The sequence below is a fragment of the Borostomias antarcticus genome (genome assembly GCF_949987555.1).
Source record: "Borostomias antarcticus genome assembly, chromosome: 14".
Lineage (NCBI taxonomy): Eukaryota > Metazoa > Chordata > Actinopteri > Stomiiformes > Stomiidae > Borostomias > Borostomias antarcticus.
The window spans coordinates 17686519-17707300 of NC_140247.1; the positions used below are offsets into that span (position 1 = coordinate 17686519).

General features: G+C 50.7%; 1 protein-coding gene across 1 annotated transcript in view; it reads right to left on the reverse strand.

Annotated features, from left to right (window-relative positions):
- The window catches only part of jakmip1 (janus kinase and microtubule interacting protein 1), a gene marked incomplete at both ends in the record, with an annotated part of 30038 nt that extends 14535 nt beyond the window's left edge, over window positions 1–15503 (reverse strand). Inside the window, 8 exons of the mRNA XM_084449055.1 lie at window positions 1189–1248; window positions 4000–4164; window positions 8575–8721; window positions 9300–9413; window positions 9710–9919; window positions 14065–14226; window positions 14462–14794; window positions 15357–15503. Of these exons, the coding sequence (XP_084305181.1) occupies window positions 1189–1248; window positions 4000–4164; window positions 8575–8721; window positions 9300–9413; window positions 9710–9919; window positions 14065–14226; window positions 14462–14794; window positions 15357–15503 (1338 nt within the window). The remainder of the gene's footprint in view (window positions 1–1188; window positions 1249–3999; window positions 4165–8574; window positions 8722–9299; window positions 9414–9709; window positions 9920–14064; window positions 14227–14461; window positions 14795–15356) is intronic.
- Between the last annotated feature and the right edge of the window lie 5279 nt (window positions 15504–20782).

A 20782-nucleotide genomic window follows, 5' to 3' on the forward strand; every position in this document is an offset into this window, starting at 1 on the left:
CCAGTCCAGTCAGGTGATATCTCCCAGTTTAAACTCCCCAGTACAAGTAGATATCTCCCAGTTTAAACTCCCCAGTACAAGTAGATATCTCCCAGTTTAAACTCCCCAGTACCAGTAGATACCTCCCAGTATAAACTCCCCAGTACAAGTAGATATCTCCCAGTTTAAACTCCCCAGTACAAGTAGATATCTCCCAGTTTAAACTCCCCAGTACAAGTAGATATCTCCCAGTTTAAACACGCTAGTACAAGTAGATACCTCCCAGTATAAACTCCCCAGTACAAGTAGATATCTCCCAGTTTAAACACGCTAGTACAAGTAGATATCTCCCAGTTTAAACACGCTAGTACAAGTAGATATCTCCCAGTTTAAACACGCTAGTACAAGTAGATATCTCCCAGTTTAAACACGCTAGTACAAGTAGATATCTCCCAGTTTAAACACGCTAGTACAAGTAGATATCTCCCAGTTTAAACTCCCAGTGTGCAGAGCCAGTGTGCAGAGCTGTGGTGTCTGTCGGGGATGAAGGGAGGACTGTGCTGTGGGGTGGAGTGTTGTGCGTCCGTAGACTCCTCCTCTCCTAGCAACATCACAGACTCCTCAAACACCCTCACGATCCAGCCCAATTATCATCATCTCACCCACACACGTGCGCATGCACACGCACACACACACACACACAGACACACACAGACACACACAGACACACACAGACACACACAGACACACACACAGACCCACACCCACGTTTCAATAGTTGTAATACCTCAGTCCTGAACATGGGGCGCTGTACATGGTGTGTTTATGTTCTTGATGAGGATAGTGGTGTGTGTGTGTGTGTGGTTGAGAAGAGAGATGTGGGCTGACTGACTAGTTAGCTGAGTTAAGAGGAGAACAAACAGATGCTCAGCAGTGAGGGATGCTGTCATTGGTCCCTCTGAGCCCAATTAGACACACACACACACACAGTCCAATTAGACAACCACTGCGTCATCCCAACAAGGAAGCGATGGTTGCTTAGTGACGATGCCACTGGAGCAGTAAACTGTATAAGCTAAAGAGGCAACACACACACACACCCACCCACACACACACACACACACACACACACACACACACACACACACACACACACACACGCAAACACGCACACACGCACACACACACACAGAGGCAGTGTGCTCTTACTTTGGTCAGTTTGAGATTTTTCCTCCTGTTCTTCTTATTGACCAACAGTCTGTCGCGTTCCTGATGAGAGACAGAGATGACAGGATGAGTCTGACCTGTCCACCTAGAGACAGATGACAGGATGAGTCTGACCTGTCCACCTAGAGACAAAGATGACAGGATGAGTCTGACCTGTCCACCTAGAGACAGAGATGACAGGATGAGTCTGACCTGTCCACCTAGAGACAGATGACAGGATGAGTCTGACCTGTCCACCTAGAGACAGAGATGACAGGATGAGTCTGACCTGTCCACCTAGAGACAGATGACAGGATGAGTCTGACCTGTCCACCTAGAGACAGAGATGACAGGATGAGTCTGACCTGTCCACCTAGAGACAGAGATGACAGGATGAGTCTGACCTGTCCACCTAGAGACAGAGATGACAGGATGAGCTTGACCTGTCCACCTAGAGACAGAGATGACAGGATGAGTCTGACCTGTCCACCTAGAGACAGATGACAGGATGAGTCTGACCTGTCCACCTAGAGACAGATGACAGGATGAGTCTGACCTGTCCACCTAGAGACAGAGATGACAGGATGAGTCTGACCTGTCCACCTAGAGACAGATGACAGGATGAGTTTGACCTGTCCACCTAGAGACAGATGACAGGATGAGTTTGACCTGTCCACCTAGAGACAGAGATGACAGGATGAGTCTGACCTGTCCACCTAGAGACAGATGACAGGATGAGTCTGACCTGTCCACCTAGAGACAGAGATGACAGGATGAGTCTGACCTGTCCACCTAGAGACAGATGACAGGATGAGTCTGACCTGTCCACCTAGAGACAGAGATGACAGGATGAGTCTGACCTGTCCACCTAGAGACAGAGATGACAGGATGAGTCTGACCTGTCCACCTAGAGACAGATGACAGGATGAGTCTGACCTGTCCACCTAGAGACAGATGACAGGATGAGTTTGGCCTGTCCACCTAGAGACAGAGATGACAGGATGAGTCTGACCTGTCCACCTAGAGACAGATGACAGGATGAGTCTGACCTGTCCACCTAGAGACAGAGATGACAGGATGAGCTTGACCTGTCCACCTAGAGACAGAGATGACAGGATGAGTCTGACCTGTCCACCTAGAGACAGATGACAGGATGAGTTTGACCTGTCCACCTAGAGACAGAGATGACAGGATGAGCTTGACCTGTCCACCTAGAGACAGAGATGACAGGATGAGTCTGACCTGTCCACCTAGAGACAGATGACAGGATGAGCTTGACCTGTCCACCTAGAGACAGATGACAGGATGAGTCTGACCTGTCCACCTAGAGACAGATGACAGGATGAGTTTGACCTGTCCACCTAGAGACAGATGACAGGATGAGCTTGACCTGTCCACCTAGAGACAGAGATGACAGGATGAGCTTGACCTGTCCACCTAGAGACAGAGATGACAGGATGAGTCTGACCTGTCCACCTAGAGACAGATGACAGGATGAGCTTGACCTGTCCACCTAGAGACAGAGGTGACAGGATGAGTCTGACCTGTCCACCTAGAGACAGAGATGACAGGATGAGTCTGACCTGTCCACCTAGAGACAGAGATGACAGGATGAGTCTGACCTGTCCACCTAGAGACAGAGATGACAGGATGAGTCTGACCTGTCCACCTAGAGACAGAGATGACAGGATGAGTCTGACCTGTCCACCTAGAGAAAGATGACAGGATGAGTTTGGCCTGTCCACCTAGAGACAGAGATGACAGGATGAGTCTGACCTGTCCACCTAGAGACAGAGATGACAGGATGAGTCTGACCTGTCCACCTAGAGACAGAGATGACAGGATGAGTCTGACCTGTCCACCTAGAGACAGAGATGACAGGATGAGTCTGACCTGTCCACCTAGAGAAAGATGACAGGATGAGTTTGGCCTGTCCACTCTCCTATCTGTGAGCAGGAAGGTATGGCTCACTGCTCCCTCTACTGCTTGTGGGCTTCTACAGTACAGTAATAGTACTGTGATTATACAGCAAAAACACATTTTTTCAGTGAAATATCAATGTTTTAGGCTTACACAGAGTGAAACATATCCATCTTGGTCTTCATTTAGACACTGTGTTGTGGTCTTCCAGATTTTTGTGGTCTTAAGAGTGGGAAATCTGTGTGGTTTTTGCCCCTAGTGGTTCAATGGGGAGGCTTGTGAAAATCCAAATAACCTTTGTCCAGAACCTCATTTATTTATAATGATGTAAACAACTTAATGTGGGGGGAGGTGGGGGGTGGGTGAGAGAGAGAGAGAGAGGGGGGGGGGGGGGGGGGGAGAGAAAGAGAGAGGGGGGCGGGGGGGGGGGGGGGGAGAGAGAAAGAGAGGGAGAGAGAGAAAGAGAGGAGGGGGGGGGGGAGGGAGAGAGAGCAAGAGAGAGAGAGGGAGGGAGAGAGAGGGAGCGAGTGAGAGAGAGAAAGAAAGAAAGAAGGAGAGAGCAAGAGAGAGAGAGCGAGAGAGAAGGAGAGAGTTAGTGTGAGAGGGAGAGAAACTTGGCAAACCTGCACCTAACGACTGCATTTGGCCATTTCATTGGTCAGCTGCGATTTCCTAAGATTAAGACTCGTCCCAGAGCGCGCTCATGGCTGTGTGGGCGGGGCCTGCTGGAGGGGTGTGGCGGGGAGACCGGGTGGGCTCGGCCTGCTGAGGGGGGCGTGGTGGGGAGACCGGGTGGGCGGGCCCTGCTGAGGGGGGCGTGGTGGGGAGACCGGGTGGGCGGGCCCTGCTGAGGGGGGCGTGGCGGGGAGACCGGGTCAGAAAGGCGGGTCGGACCTGCGTGAGCTCATCGATGATGCCGTGTTGCTCGGCGACCTGAAGCTTGAGGAACTCCACTTCCTGCTCCTCGTGGGCTTGGCTTAGATCGGTCAGCGAGCTGGGACGCTTCAGCTGGGGCAGATAGGACTGAGGAGCAGGGGGGCGGGACTGAGCCTTCTCCTTCTGAGAGAGAGAGAGAGAGAGAGAGAGAGGGAGGGAGAGAGAGAGAGAGAGAGAGAGAGAGGGAGAGAGAGGGAGAGAGAGAGGGAGAGAGAGAGAGAGAGAGAGAGGGAGGGAGAGGGAGAGGGAGAGGGAGAGGGAGAGGGAGAGGGAGAGGGAGAGGGAGAGAGGAGAGAGAGAGGGAGGGAGGGAGAGAGAGAGGGAGGGAGAGATCAGAGAGAGAGAGGGAGAGAGAAAGGGAGAGAGAGGGAGAGAGAGAGAGAGGGAGAGAGAGAGAAAGAGAGAGAGAGGGAGAGAGAGAGAGAGGGGGGGAGGGAGGGGGAGAGAGAGGGAGAGAGAGAGAGAGGGGGAGAGAGAGAGAGAGAGAGAGAGAGAGAGAGAGAGCATTCTCAGGGTTCGGTGTCACACAAGTGGCTGTGCAGAGGAGGCGATAGATGGAACTGTTCAAGTTGGAGATCCTTATGCATTTCCTTGGATGACCACTGGAGGTCCCCCCATTACTAATGGCGCCTGCACACTGCCCCAACCAACACCCAGCATTCTAAAGTTGGCAGTAGGGTTGGGCGATGTGTACTCAAATATGGCATCACGATGTGCACATCCAAACATTGCGATGGACGACAACAGTCTTATTGTGGTTTTAAAAATAAAAATAAAAGCTGTCTTTTGATTAAGGTAGGCAAAGCTTCCTTTTAATTACAAAACAATAACCGGGAATTTCATAGTAATATTCTCCCTCTTTAGGTAGGCCTATATGCCTCTAGGTTTCAGGTCCCGTTGGCAAGTCTAGGTTCTGATTGGCTCTTTCTTGGTTGTAAGTAAATCTAAACCTGCCAGTGAGAAACAGACCTAAAGCTGGAAGTACAGTAGGCCCCTATGATTTCAGTGGATTTAGCCTAATAAAAATGGAATCAACTGTAAAATACGGAACATTGGGAGTTTCCATAATTTGCCTATAATTGACACTGACATGGTAGCAGACTCACAACTGCTTCTGATAGGTTTAAAATGTGAAAGGAGGCTGAGGGCTGCTCTAGACTCACGTCATGTGACAGGGGTGAAGTCTGATAGCGCTGCTCTTGCGAGGCTGTCACTCGCTGCCTGGTGCGCATCTTGTATTACATGCTTAGTGTTTTATTAACCTGGGCGCTGATACACAAAAATGAACTCAGTGTGTTTTTAAAAAGCAACACGACGATGGGCAAGCAGTTTAATAGGCTATGCCCCAACACAGAGACACCGGGAACAGCGGCATAGCACTCACAGCTCAACACAGGCTGACAATCATGTAGCTACTTCAATAGAGATGTCTGTGATAGATGGGGAACTTAGGGAGCTCATAGCTCATAGGTTGCCTATTCTACATAAGTCTACTGCCTAGATTCTTCCATCACTTGCATTACTTTTTCCAGGTCGCCTACAGTAGGAGAACTCGGTATGGAAGCACTTGCCTTGATATAAGTGAAATATTGTGTTGCATTTAAAACACCGCATCCAGACAAATTAAAACTGAATTTGGGAAAGAATAAAACTCACTTCATAGGCGTGCCCCTCGGACTAGCAATCTATTTTTCTGTAGCTTAGGGTCGAGGTTATGGCTGTCAAAATAGCTTTTTATCACAATGAAACAAGTGATTTGCAGTTCAACAGATGACTGACCTGTATTCTACGGTAGGGTGTCAGTTATTGACAGCTGGTTCGTTTAGGACTGTGGGAAGCAGCTAACTGGACTTTCATTATTTAATGAAAAGCCCTATGGTCTCAATGTGGCAGTTTGCGCAGAGGAGAGTTTGAAGGTCATATTTGTCATGGGAAAAAGGTAAGAAACCACCCCTAATAATTAGGCTAATGCTATATTATTGTAACAGCGCAGTATTTATTTTGCACTAGGCTAATCATGGTTGGCTAAGTTTGATAAAATCGGTCAAATCTGAAGGCGTAGGCCTAGTCTTGTCTTAACAGGCTAATGGAACATTACACACGGGCTGTTGAACGGCATTCGGTAGAGATCATGCACATTTAGCTATAGGTCAATTTTAATCAGGGTGCCACCAGTGGCTCACCGGGTTAAGGCGCATACCGCAAAGGCTTGTCCTTACCGCAGCGGCCTGGGTTCGAATCCGGCCTGGGCCATGTGCTGCATGTCTACCCCCTCTCTCTCTCCTGCATTTCCTGTCAATAATCTTCACTGTCCTATCTAATAAAGCAGAAATGCCATAAAACAAATCTTTAAATTAAATTAAATCTATAAATTGTAATCTAGACACAGATTGCGACACACAAAAATGTTAATCTAATCATTTAAATTAATGTTTAATTAAGCAGAAATAACACTATATATTCAGTCGAGATCACTTTTGTCAAAATTGACCCATTATTAGCATGCATCTATAAATACATAGCATACATATGAATTTTGGCGGTGTGCTCTGTTCGGGATGCCCCCCTGCCTTCCACCGATGTGGAAAGCGCGTTAGCAGGGGGAGGCAATCTAGGTGTTCCCCCCCCTCTGGGCCGCTTGGCCCAGAGAACCAGAAGGGGGAACGGCATCTAGCCCCCTGCCTCTATGACGATCAGAGTGGGCCGCGATCGGGAAGACGCTCGGAGGTAACTCAGCCCACTAAGACCATCAAAGAGAGCCACAGGGGGACTGCTGTACATTATAGTCCCCGGCCTCCACGTGCCGACGCTTCGTGGAGTCCGAAGGAGATACAGCCTAGTGTCTCTGCCTCCATGGTGACCGGAGGGACCGCTGGATGGCCATCCGGAGATGTGTGACATACGCAGGTGAAGCAGGGGAGGAGGTGGGGCGAGCATGCAAATGCACAACCAGCAGTAATGGCAGAGCGTACGCCAGAGCAGAGAACGCGGAAGCAGCAAGCGCGCAGATACGAGCGATCAGCAGTAATGGCAGAGCGGACGCCAGAGCAGAGAACGCGGAAGCAGCGAGCATGCAAATGCACAACCAGCAGTAATGGCAAGCGCGAACAATGACATGTTTTGACAGCTTAAATACAAGCGCTCTAGCGAGCTGAACCAATGCTATGACAGCTGACAGTCAGCTGGTGGTTAGCGTCATACGGGGTGTGACTGATTAACCTCTGCCGATTACCCCGGCCGTGACGTTCGTGCCTCGCCTGAAGTTACGTCGGAGACTTCATTTATGCAACTCAGGTTTCAGACGCATGGTGCTTGCGTCTACTGTAGCTCCAGTTCGCTGTTCTAATTCTTCAAGAGGGGCACAATATGGAAAATAACTTACAGGGACTAATTAATTGCACAAATATAATACCCAACTGTTCATTTTGACAGGCTAAGTGTTTAAAAAGTGCCCTGCAATTATTTTAACACGATGTAATGATGTTTTCTCGACCATGGTATTTGGCTATTAATCATCAGCGATGGATGATGACATCGTTCATCGGCCCAACCCTAGATGGCAGTTGTTGTTAGAATGTTTAAAATTCAGCTTCAAAATCCATCCAACCAACAACAGCAGTCACTAACAAACATGGCCACCAGTTCAACGCTGGTGTTGGTTGGGGTGGTGTGCAGGCACCTGAACAGAAACATAATCAATGACAACTCTCATCCCCCAGAAGCCCCGACAACCTTCCCCTCACAGACATACACCAGTCCTGGGCTCAGATCCCCTTCCCCTCACCCTAACCCGGGTCCGTATCCTTTTCCTACCCCCAGCATACCCCAACCCCTGCCTCTATCTGGACCCAGGCACACTCACACTCACACTCACGCACACACAGACACACCCCAGTATTTGCCATGTCTCTCCTATGATGTTTTAGCCCTTTTTGCTCTGAAAATGTAATTTAATGTAATTTATTGCTTTACTGTATAAATGTTCTTAGCTGTTGGACACACATACTTCAGGAGCTTGCTTGATCGTCTTGTTGAAAAGGGTCAGGGAAGAATTTTTACAGCTCACTTTTCTGGCCTGCGGGTGGAACTGTATTTTTGCTTCCCTCTGGAATATGTAGGGGTGGGATCTATGCCCACCTTGTGTTGCCTCTGTGTATGAAATGCGCCGTATAAATAAAGCTTTGATTGATTGATTGAAAAGGATAGGAGACAAGGGACGGAGACGAGGGAGGGAGACGAGGGAGGGAGACGAGGGACGAGGAGGAGAGTCAGAGAGAGACGAGGGACGAGGAGGAGAGTCAGAGAGAGACGAGGGACGAGGAGGAGAGTCAGAGAGAGACGAGGGACGAGGAGGAGAGTCAGAGAGAGACGAGGGACGAGGAAGAAAGTCAGAGAGAGACGAGGGACGAGGAGGAGAGTCAGAGAGAGACGAGGGACGAGGAGGAGAGTCAGAGAGAGACGAGGGACGAGGAGGAGAGTCAGAGAGAGACGAGGGACGAGGAGGAGAGTCAGAGAGAGATGTGGTCCTCTAACCATCTCTGCGTTCTCTTTGCTCAGGCTCTTCAGCTTCTCCTCCATGCGCTGCAGGGTCAGCAGCAGGTCATCGCTCTTCCTGGACAGACGCTTGTTCCGCTCAAACAGAGGCTTCACCTGGCTCTCCGCCTCCCTCACACGCCTCAACTGAGACAGAGAGAGAGAGGGGGGGGAGAGAGGGAGGGAGAGAGAGAGAGAGAGAGAGAGAGGGGGAGAGAGAGGGAGAGGGGGGAGAAAGAGAGAGAGAGAGAGAGAGAGAGAGAGGAGAGAGAGAGAGAGAGGGGAGAGAGAGAGAGAGAGAGAGGGGGGGAGAGAGAGAGAGGGAGAGGAGGGGGGGGAGAGAGGGAGAGGGGAAAGAAGAGAGGGAGAGAGAAAGAGAGGGGGGAGAGAGGAAAGGAGAGGGAGAGAGAGAGGAAGGAAGAGTGAAGGAGAGAGAGAGAGGAAAGAAGAGAGAGAGGGAGAGAGAGAGAGGAAGGAAGACAGAGAGAGAGGAAGGATGAGAGAGAGAGAAAGAGAGAGAGCAGAGAGAAAGAGAGAGAGAGCAGAAAGAAAGAGAGAGAGAGAGAGAGAGCAGAGAGAAAGAGAGAGAAAGGAAGACAGAGAGAGAGAGAGAGAGGAAGGAAGGGAGAGAGTAATAATGGTGATGCTATTGAGAGTAAAGCCTTGCCAGACAGCTTGCCGTGGTCAGGGTGTTCCTGCTGGTCAGGGCCGGTGTTCCTGCTCACCAGCTCGTTCCTCTCGTCAGCCAGAAGAGCGTTTCTGTCCTCCAGCTTCCTGATGACGGAGAGGAGCTCAGAGATCTTCAGCTGGAACCTCCTCAGGTCCCTCTCCTCCACCTCCTACAACACAGAGAGAGAGAGAGAGGGGGGGGGGGGGAGAGAGGGAGAGAGAGAGAGAGAGAGGGAGAGAGACAGAGAGAGAGGGAGAGAGACAGAGAGAGGGAGAGAGAGAGAGAGGGGGAGAGAGAGAGAGAGAGAGAGAGAGAGAGAAAGAGAGCGAGAGAGAAAGGAACAATGTCAATGTATGCATGTGTATGTCTTTACAATATGTGTGTGTGTGTGTGAGTGTATATGTGTGTGTGTGTGAGAGTGTGTGAGTGTGTGTGTGAGTGTGTGTGTGAGTGAACTCCGGTCACCTGGTTGTTGGAGCCCTCGGGGCTGTCTCCCAGGGGGGGAGCCACCTCTCTCTTGGGGCTGCCGTGGTGCCTCTCCGCCTCCCTGACGTGGCCCAGCTGCTCATCCAGGGCCTCCTTCTGCAGCTGCAGCCTCTGGGCGTACCCCGCCTGGGCCCCCAGCTCCCGCTCCAGGGCCAGCACCACACGGTCCTTCCCCTTCAGCTCATCCATCTGGGGGGAGGCAGGAGGGAGAGGGAGGAGGGAGGCAGGAGGGAGAGACAGGAGGGAGAGGAGGAGGTAGAGGGAGGCAGGAGGGAGAGGGAGGAGGGAGAGGCAAGAGGGAGAGGGAGGAGGGAGGGAGAGAGAGGAGGGAGGGAGGGAGAGACAGGAGGGAGAGGGAGAGGCAGGAGGGAGGGAGAGGCAGGAGGGAGAGGCAAGAGGGAGAGGGAGGAGGGAGGGAGAGGCAGGAGGGAGAGGGAGGCAGGAGGGAGAGGGAGACAGGAGGGAGAGACCAGATGGAGCGATGGAGAGGAGAGAGTCAGAGCCCTGGATAATGTTTTCCCCGAAAAAAGACCTACGTTTGCGCCTAGCAGTTCCACTACTGCAGCCAAAACCCGGAGGAGAATCGATGCGGCCGGAGTATGGGATTAGAATCATGCCATAATTCGAAACTGAAAAAAAACTATGTGAAAGGTTGTAAGTCAGTGTTTGAATGCTTGAACACAGTTTTGCAAGACTGAAAATAGGTTTTGAAGGCTTGCACAATGTTTTGATAGGTTGAAAATAAAATTTGAATCTCTGAAAATGTTTTGTATTTGAGTTTTCCTTTTTCACAGCTGCAACACTCCTTTTTCAACCATTCAGTCACTTTTTCAGAGATTTGGCCACACACTTACAAGGTTGCGAGTCACGTCATTTTGGCAGCGTTCTTCCGCAGACGGTTTTGAAAAACGGTGGACTTGAAACTCCACAGCGGTGCTCTGAAAATTGTGTGACAGTAGGGGGCGCTGTTGCACAGTTTCTGCATGGATGGCTTAGCTGGCCAACCTCGCGGTTCCATGCGCATTACGTGCAATCTTGGAGTTTTTTTCAGCTTAAGACACCCATAAATCTATTCTACCTTCATGTCGAGACATATTAAAAACATTTTTTCACCCAAGACACCAATAAATCTATGCTGTGGTGACCCACAATATTACTATAGGCTATTACCAACTTAATGTGGTTGCCTACTGATTAGGAGTCTCATTGTCAACCTAACTCCGCCCAGGTATAGGTTCACCACAATAGTTTGACTGAGACATCTCAAGTATTCTGGGTTTTAAGGGTAAGTTGTCCTCAGAGTAGCCTACTCCTCTCCCTTTCTCCAGCATATAGGCCTACGGAAACAGATGCATAGTCTTCAATAGGCCTACTAGTGTGCCTATGATAATAATGGTGAAAAGAATGAGGATATTTTTAAGTATATCTGTGGTGGTGATAGGATTACAGATAGGATTAGGATAATGGTGATGAAGGGCTTTGAGAAGCTGGCAAAGGACCACATCTTGCCCACTCCTCACTGCCCAGCACATTTGACCCCTACAGTTCCCATACAGACCCAGCAGATCCACAGAGAATGCTATTCCCCACATGGAGGCCATCCATGCAGAACATGTGCAACAGCGCCCCCTACTGTCACACAATTTTCAGACCGCTGCTGTGGAGTTTCAAGTCCACCGTTTTTTCAAAACCGTCTGAGGAAGAACGCTGCCCAAAATGACATGACTCGCAACCTCGCAGGTGTGTGGCCAAATCTCTGAAAAGGTGACTGGTTGAAAAAGAGTGTTGCAGCTGTGAAAAAGAAAAACTCAAATACAAAACAACATTTTCAGAGATTCAAATTTTATTTTCAACCTATCAAAATTGTGCAAGCCTTCAAAACCTATTTTCAGTCTTGCAAAACCGTGTTCAAGCATTCAAACACTGACTTACAACCTTTCATATAGTTTTTTTTTCAGTTTCGAATTATGGCATGATTCTAATCCCATACCGGAGCTACATTTTGGTGCTCGAAATCTGAAGCTGCGTTCTAGTGTACAGTAATAGACAGATCGAGTGTACAGTAATAGGCAGATCTAGTGTACAGTAATAGACAGATCGAGTGTACAGTAATAGGCAGTTCTAGTGTACAGTAATAGACAGATCTAGTGTACAGTAATAGGCAGTTCTAGTGTACAATAATAGGCAGATCTAGTGTACAGTAATAGACAGATCTAGTGTACAGTAATAGACAGTTCTAATGTACAGTAATAGGCAGTTCTAGTGTACAGTAATAGGCAGATCTAGTGTACAGTAATAGGCAGATCCGGAGACTTTTGAAAAAACGATAGGAATAAGGCTACACTGTAACGCTGTGTTCATCTCAAATTATAAAAATGAAACAGGTGATTTACGAGTTTGAGCTATATAAGTATCTTATTGGATACTATAGTTAATATCAATTTGGAAATAAGAAAAATGCCATAAACGTAGGATGAACTCAAACTGTATTCAATGTTTACATGTCCCCCCATAAAAGTAGACACTTCAAATCATAACCCAAACAAGAGTCCATCTATCCATCTATCCATCCATCCATCCAATCCATCCATCCATCCATCCATCCATCCATCCATCCATCCATCCATCCATCCATCCAATCCATCCGTCCGTCCGTCCGTCCGTCCGTCCGTCCGTCCAATCCATCCATCCATCCATCCATCCATCCATCCATCCATCCATCCATCCAATCCATCCATCCAATCCATCCATCCAATCCATCCATCCATCCACCCACCCACCCACCCACCCAATCCATCCATCCATCCATCTTCATCTGCTTATCCGGGGTTGGGTCGTGGAGGCAGCAGCTCCACCAGGGGGCCCCAGACATCCCTTTCCCTAGCAGCATCAACCAGCTCTGCCTGGGGAATCTTTAGCCGCTCACAGGCCAGTGCGGAGATGTAATCCCGCCACCTGGGCCTGGGTCTACCCCGCGGCCTCCTCCCAGCTGGACACGCCTGAAACACCTCCCTAGGGAGGCGCCCAGGAGGCATCCTTACTAGATGCCCGAACCACCTCAACTGGCTCCTTTCAACGCAAAGGAGCAGCGGCTCTACTCCGAGTCTCTCCCGGATGGCTGAACTTCTCACCCGATCTCTCAGGGAGACCCCAGCCACCCTCCGGAGAAAACTAATTTCGGCCGCTTGTATCCTTGATCTCGTTCTTTCGGTCATGACCCATCCTTCATGACCATAGGTGAGGGTGGGGACGAAGATAGACCGGTAGATCGAGAGCTTGGCCTTTTGTCTCAGCTCTCTTTTCGTCACAACGGTGCGGTAAAGTGACTGCAGAACCGCACCAGCTGCTCCGATTCTTCGGCCAAACTCCCTCTCCATGGTTCCCTGACTCGTGAACAAGACCCCCAGATACTTGAACTCCTCCACTTGGGGTAAGGACTCATTCCCTACTTGGAGGGGACAATCCACCGATTTCCTGCTGAGAACCATGGCCTCAGATTTGGAGGTGACACGAGAGTAGACACTTCAAATCATAACCTAAACAAGAAAAGCGCTATATAAGTGTAGTCCATTTACCATTTACCTGTCTGAACTTCCCAGCACTCCTGCCCTTTTCTTTATGAATAATGTTCTCTATTCAATAATCTAATTCAGTCCACATGGTCAAATGTACAGTCCTCATAATCAGTTCGTTCATCAATTCCCTCACATTATATCTCCCATATTATGACCAGACTTGAATATGACGAGACTTATTGAACGGGTTTATGTCAGAAATCCTGACGCAGAAATTTGTGCTTGTGAATAAATATTATGGTGTGTGAATGTTTTTGCAAATAACTGTCTGTTCATGTCCTGCATGTTGTCATTCTGTATCAAGAGATGAAGGCTTAGAATTTTAAACCTCACAGCAGATATGGGCAAACATGATTTACGATATCTTATCTACAAACGGAGATGTCTGTTTTGAAAAAGAGCCCCTCAAATAGGCTATGTCGTCAGTTTAATCAGGAATAATAGTCTTAAATCAGATCTGTGATCATTGAACAAGGAATCAAGGAATTGGTTTGTTCGTGTGTGGTGATCAAAAATCAAAATTTGATTGTGATATGGGGTTTGGATTACTGAAAAAAGAAAAAGAAAAGAGGAGCTTTAGGAAGATCGTTGGCGAAGCGAGAGCAGCAGGCCTGTAGGGAGAGTTGTCTGTATGTCTGTCTGTCTGTCTGTCTGTCTGTCTGTGGTCCTGTTGTGGTCGTGTTGTGTGGTCGTGTTGTGGTCCTGTTGTGTGGTCGTGTTGTGGTCCTGTTGTGGTCAGCGACGGGTCGGGTGACTCACCACGCGGCGGATGTCCCTCTCGCAGTCTCTCTTGATGCGGTTGACCTCATCCTGGTGCTGCTGGTAGGCTGTTCGGAGGTCGGCTGCTTTGGCCTTGTCTGCCTGCAGTGCGTGGGCCAGAGACTCCTCAGCCTGCTTCCTGGCTGCCTTCTGCTCCAGTACCTACACACACACACCACACACCACACAACACACAACACACACACAAACTTACCATCAGACAATAGTGACCAGAGCCATAACCCAAGTTAGTTACACTGATTAAACTCCACATTCTCCATCCATACATCCATCCATCATGCCTCCCTCCCCCCCACCTCCTGCTGTAGTCTGAGCCTCTCCCCGTCGAAGACTCTCCTGGCCTCCTCCCTGGCCTCCCCCCCCCCCCCACACACACCTCCTGCTGTAGTCTGAGCCTCTCCCCGTCGAAGGCCCTCCTGGCCTCCTCCCTGGCCTCCCCCAGCAGGGCACTCTTCAGCTTGTCAGCTGCCCCGTCCCTCAGTGCGTTGACCAGCCCCTGCAGCCTCTGCGCCTCGCCGTCGCGGATCTTGATTGCGCGCGCCAGCTCCGCCTCGTGCTGCCGGGCCAAGGCCTCGCGGCCGGTCGCCAGCTCGCGCTGCTTCTCCTCATGGAGCTTGGCCCGCAGGTCCGTCAGCGCCACCGCGTGCTTGTGCTGCTCCAGCTCCCGCGCCTGACGCTGCTCCTGACGCTGCTCCCGCAGCTTACACACCTGGGAGGGGAGGAGGAGGGGAGGGAGGGGAGGGGGGAGGGGAGGAGGAGGGAGGGGAGGGGGGGAGGAGGAGGGGAGGGGAGGGGGGAGGAGGGAGGAGGGGGAGGAGAGAGGAGGGGGGAGGGAAAGAGGGGGGAGGAGAGAGGAGGAGGGAGGTGGAGAGGGAGGGGAGGAGGGAGGGAGGGAGTAGGGGGGAGGTGGGACGGAGGGAGGGGGAGAGAAGAGTGGAGGAGAGGAAGAGACGGGGTGAGGAGAGGAGAGAGGAGTGATCCGTGGTTGGTGAAGGGACAGAGAGACTACCTTCATCATCTACCTTATCCTCCTCCTCCTCCTACCTTCATCATCTACCATCACCATCCTCCTCCTACCACCATCATCATCCTCCTCCTACCTTCATCATCTACATTACCATCATCATCATCATCCTCCTCCTCCTCCTCCTCCTCTTCCTACCTTCATCATCTATCATCATCCTCCTCCTCACACCTTCATTTACCTTCCTCCTCCTCCCTTTCTCCTCAACCATCCTCTTCCTCCTTAACCATCCTCTTCCTCCTCCTACCTTGCTCCTCTCCTGCTGCAGTTCGATCTGGATGTCCATCAGCTTGCTGCGCAGCTCCTCATTGGCTGCCTGGACAGAGTCCGCCATGACCTCCGGCTTCCTGCCCTTCTTAGGGGGCGGGGCCGAGGAAGGTGCACTTGACGACATTGACCGGGTGAGATGGAGGGGAGGGCGGGGGGTCAAGCACTGCTCTTCCTCCCCGCTCGGTTGGCGCCGCACTCAGTCATCATCCTCATCCTCATCCTGGTCTACATCACTCTGGGGGTCCCGAAAGTCCTGTGGAGGAAGAGGAGAGCGAGCTGTAAATACCGACAGCGACCACCAGCTCATCGGGCACAGCAGAGCAGGGTCTCTCCAGCCTGGGGAAACCCTGACCCTAACCCTGACACTACCCTAACCCTGACCCTAACCCTAACCCTGACCCTGACCCTTACCCTGCTAACCCTAACCCTGACCCCTAAGAGGCCAATGTAAAGCGAGAGGCCATTGTAAAGCGCTTTGAGTGCCGCTAAGGTGGAAAAGCGCTATATAAGTGCAGTCCATTTACCATTCATCTCCAAGACTCCTCCCCCTCCTCTCCTAGACTCCTCCCCCTCATATCCTAGACTCCTACCCTTATTATCCTAGACTCCTACCCTCATCTCCTAGACTCCTACCCCTCATCTCCTAGACTCCTCCCCCTCATCTCCAAGGCTCCTCCCCCTCATCTCCTAGGCTCCTACCCCTCATCTCCTAGGCTCCTCCCCCTCATCTCCTATCCTCCTCCCCCTCATCTCCTAGACTCCTACCCCTCATCTCCTAGACTCCTACCCCTCATCTCCTAGATTCCTACCCCTCATCTCCTAGGCTCATCTCCTAGACTCCTCCTCCTCCTCTCCTAGACTCCTCCCCCTCATCTCCTAGATTCCTACCCCTCATCTCCTAGGCTCATCTCCTAGGCTCCTACCCCTCGTCTCCTAGACTCCACCCCCTCATCTCCTAGACTCCTACCCCTCATCTCCTAGACTCCTACCCCTCATCTCCTAGACTCATCTCCTAGGCTCCTCCCCATCATCTCCTAGGCTCCTACCCCTCGTCTCCTAGACTCCTCGCCCTCATCTCCTAGGCTCATCTCCTAGGCTCCTACCCATCATCTCCTAGACTCCTCCCCCTCGTCTTCTAGAATCCTATCCATCTCATCTCCTCACACACATCCATCCCGCTCTGCTCCTGCTACTCTCCAAACTACAGTGAGGTCAGATTGTCACTGGTCAGCCATGTTGTCCTGGTGTGCTACCGAACTGTTGTGGCACGGTTGTGACAGAGGTATAGCTGCATGAACAAAACTGTGACCATATAATGGAAGTGTCTAGAAATCCCCGTCTGGATTCACAAACCGCTGTTCTCGTCTGCTAGTGTGACCCAATGACCTTGCTATTCTTCTGAGTATTTAATAAATAATGCAAAATGAAGGCGCTGAAGCATTAAGACTGCAGGCCACTCCTTTCTCTCTCACACACACACTCTCAAACACGCACACACACTCACACGCATGCGCACACACACACACACACACACACACACACGCTCACACACAGTAGAGTGGCAGCACTCACACAGATGGCAGCAATTGTTACTATAGCAACCCCTTCCTCTTAAAACTCCACCTCCTACAGCAAAGGAAATAGCCTCCCCAAGGATTTCAGACTCTCTCTCTCTCTCTCTCTCTCTCTCACACACACACACACAGACACACACACACACACACACAGACAAACACACACACACACACACGGCATGATTTCTTTATCTAGAGTCCACCTCTGGGCTGAGGACGACAGAGAGAGCGAGAGCGCCCTGCCTGATGACATCACTTCCTCTCAGTGTGAAAGACAGGAAGTAGAGAGAGGAGCAAGGAACAAACGAAGGAGAAGGCAGATGTGGAGGAGGGGAGGGTGAAGGGAGAAAGGGAGAGTGGGGGGAGGGAAGAGGAGGAGGAGAGAGAGTGAGACGGCACTGGTGTACCACCCTGGAGTGGCCAAAGGGGGCAGTCACGCGGGTCTTTGCCCCCCCAACCCCACTCTGCCCTACATATCCCTGCATGCCCTTCTGCTTGCCACATGATGTCATGGAGCACAGTGGAGCACAGCGGTGATCTCACTCCCATTCAACCACAGAGGAGAGAGAGAGAGAGAGAGAGAGAGAAAGGGAGAGAGAGGGAGAGGGAGAGGGAGAGGGAGAGGGAGAGGGAGAGAGAGATAGAGAGAGAGAGACATTCATAGAGGGAACGCGAGAGAATCAAGGAGAAAAGAGCGCATGCAAGAGAGAGAAAGAGAGAGAGAGAGAAGGGGGGGGTGCATTCACACACAGACAAACGGAAAGTGAGACAGAAAAAAGAGAGGGACACACACACACACACACACACACAGACTATCCAGTGAGACATGGACACAGACAGAATGACAAAAAGGTCATACAGTCAGTCATCAATTCACCCTCACATACACACTCATCCATTCACCCTCACACACACTCTCATTCATTCACCCTCACACACTCTCATTCATTCACCCTCACACACACTCTCATTCATTCACCCTCACACACACACTCTCATTCATCCCCTTGCATTGGAAGGTCAATATGGATAGAGATGCTGGATTGTGGGAGAGATCTCCCCCTGAAGCCCCTCTCTCCTCCATGGTACGTGTTCACGCTCGTCTGGGCCCTCTGCTCAGCCAAGAGCTTCATACCCGAGGGCTGGGCACCATCACTGTGTGTGTGTGTGTGTGTGTGTGTGTGTGTGTGTGTGTGTGTGTGTGTGTGTGACGGGGGGGCGGGGTTAACGATTCTCCCCCAGCCTGTTTAACTGAGCCAACATCTGTGTAACCTTTCATCTTTTCACGCACGCACACGCACACACAGACGCACACAGACACACACACACACACACACACACACACGCATACACACGCACACACACGCATACACACACAAATGCAAGATAATTAGTGTCCAAGGGAACAGGGGAGGGACAGACCATTTTCAGAATGAAATCCAGACTAAACAGTTCAGTTGCACATTAACATGGGGGATCCTGATTCTGTCGTAGCACCGCGGGACGGGAGCCGATCCGGACGCCAGACGAGCCAGTCCTTGCAGGGCTGATGGGCTCAGGGTCCATGGAAACCCAGGAATGTCAAAACGGGAAGCTGGGTTGGTTTACGAGGGTACGGAGAACTTAACGAGCACCTTTAATGTTAACATGAGCCAGACGACGCAGACTCAACACTGACCTCATCCACCTATTCAACCACTGACTGTTCCCCCTTTCTTTAGTCTGGATCTGGTGTGTAAACATGAGAGAGAGAGCGAGAGAGAGAGCGAGAGAGAGAGAGAGAGGGAGAGAGAGAGAGAGAGGGAGGGAGGGAGAGAGAGAGAGAGAGAGGGAGAGAGAGAGAGAGAGAAGGAGGGAGGGAGGGAGGGAGGGAGGGAGGGAGGGAGGGAGGGAGGGAGGGAGGGAGGGAGAAATTGAGAGAAGAGGGGGGCGGAGAGAAAGAGCGAGAGAGAGAAGGAGGGAGGGAGGGAGAGAGAGAGGGAGAGGGAGAGGGAGAGGGAGACGGAGAGGGAGAGGGAGAGGGAGAGGGAGAGGGAGAGGGAGAGGGAGAGGGAGAGGGAGAGCGAGAGATGCAGTTGATATCGATTCGCCATCTCTCCTCATCCTGATTCAGCATGGATATAACTTCATGCAGGCCTGGATTCTTCTTACTCACTCCATGCAGGTTGCATGAATGGCAGTGAGAGCGAGGGAGAGGGAGAGAGGGAGGGACTCCATGCAGGTTGCATGAATGGCAGTGAGAGCGAGGGAGAGGGAGGGAGGGAGGGAGGGAGGGAGGGGGAGAGAGAGTGAGAGAGAGAGAGAGAGAGAGAAGCCAGCTTTCTCTGAGGCTTGTTCAAATGTGGCACTAAGACAACCTCCTTCTCACAAAACAGCTCAATTAAAACGCCAACAGCACAGCAGTAAAACGGGAACTAACCGTTTCTCCAACAGCTGCAACTGACACCGCAGCTTCCATCCTCCCCCCCTCCCCTCCCATAACCACACCTTCCCAAATATACACAGAAGTACACAACCACTCGCTGACAGCCAACTGGGTTAGGGTTAGATATGATACCCAAACACTACGGTAGGCTAGTACTGACACCATAACAACACTACGGTAGGCTAGCACTGACCCCATAACAACACTACGGTAGGCTAGCACTGACACCATAACAACACTACGGTAGGCTAGCACTGATACCATAACAACACTACGGTAGGCTAGCACTGACACCATAACAACACTACGGTAGGCTAGCACTGATACCATAACAACACTACGGTAGGCTAGCACTGACCCCAAAACAACACTACGGTAGGCTAGCACTGACACCATAACAACCCTACAGTAGGCTAGCACTGATACCATAACAACACTACGGTAGGCTAGCACTGATACCATAACAACCCTACAGTAGGCTAGCACTGATACCATAACAACCCTACAGTAGGCTAGCACTGATACCATAACAACCCTACAGTAGGCTAGCACTGATACCATAACAACACTACGGTAGGCTAGCACTGACCCCATAACAACACTACGGTAGGCTAGCACTGACCCCATAACAACACTACGGTAGGTTAGCACTGACACCATAACAACCCTACGGTAGACTAGCACTGATACCATAACATAACCACATGCCACATACTGTTGGACTTTCACCTTAACAGATAGTAACACAATACAGCACAGTGAGCATGTGGAATTTGATCCTCTTCATAAGTCACATCCGCTCATAACAACACCAGCAGGCTCTCATATGACTGGTGTTTACCATGGCACACAACAGAGGAGTGTAGGGTTACAGCAGGGCCATGTCTAGGGGAAGTTCACAGGTGTATTCTCATAACATATACAGTAGGGATACACACCATACATAACCAGCACTGGCTTCACAGCATCCAGAGAACACAGTGGATTTCATGGTAGAGTTGATTATAGTAATGTGGTTTAGATGTTTTTACCCTGTTCTATGGAGGTAAGGCAGGAGCAGGTCTGCGCTGGGACAGTAAATGTTCTAGATCAGGTCTGCGCTGGGACAGTAAATGTTCTAGATCAGATCTGCGCTGGGACAGTAAATGTTCTAGATCAGATCTGCGCTGGGACAGTAAATGTTCTAGATCAGATCTGCGCTGGGACAGTAAATGTTCTAGATCAGATCTGCGCTGGAACAGTAAATGTTCTAGATCAGATCTGCGCTGGGACAGTAAATGTTCTAGATCAGATCTGCGCTGGGACAGTAAATGTTCTAGATCAGGTCTGTGCTGGGACAGTAAATGTTCTAGATCAGATCTGGGACAGTAAATGTTCTAGATCAGATCTGCGCTGGGACAGTAA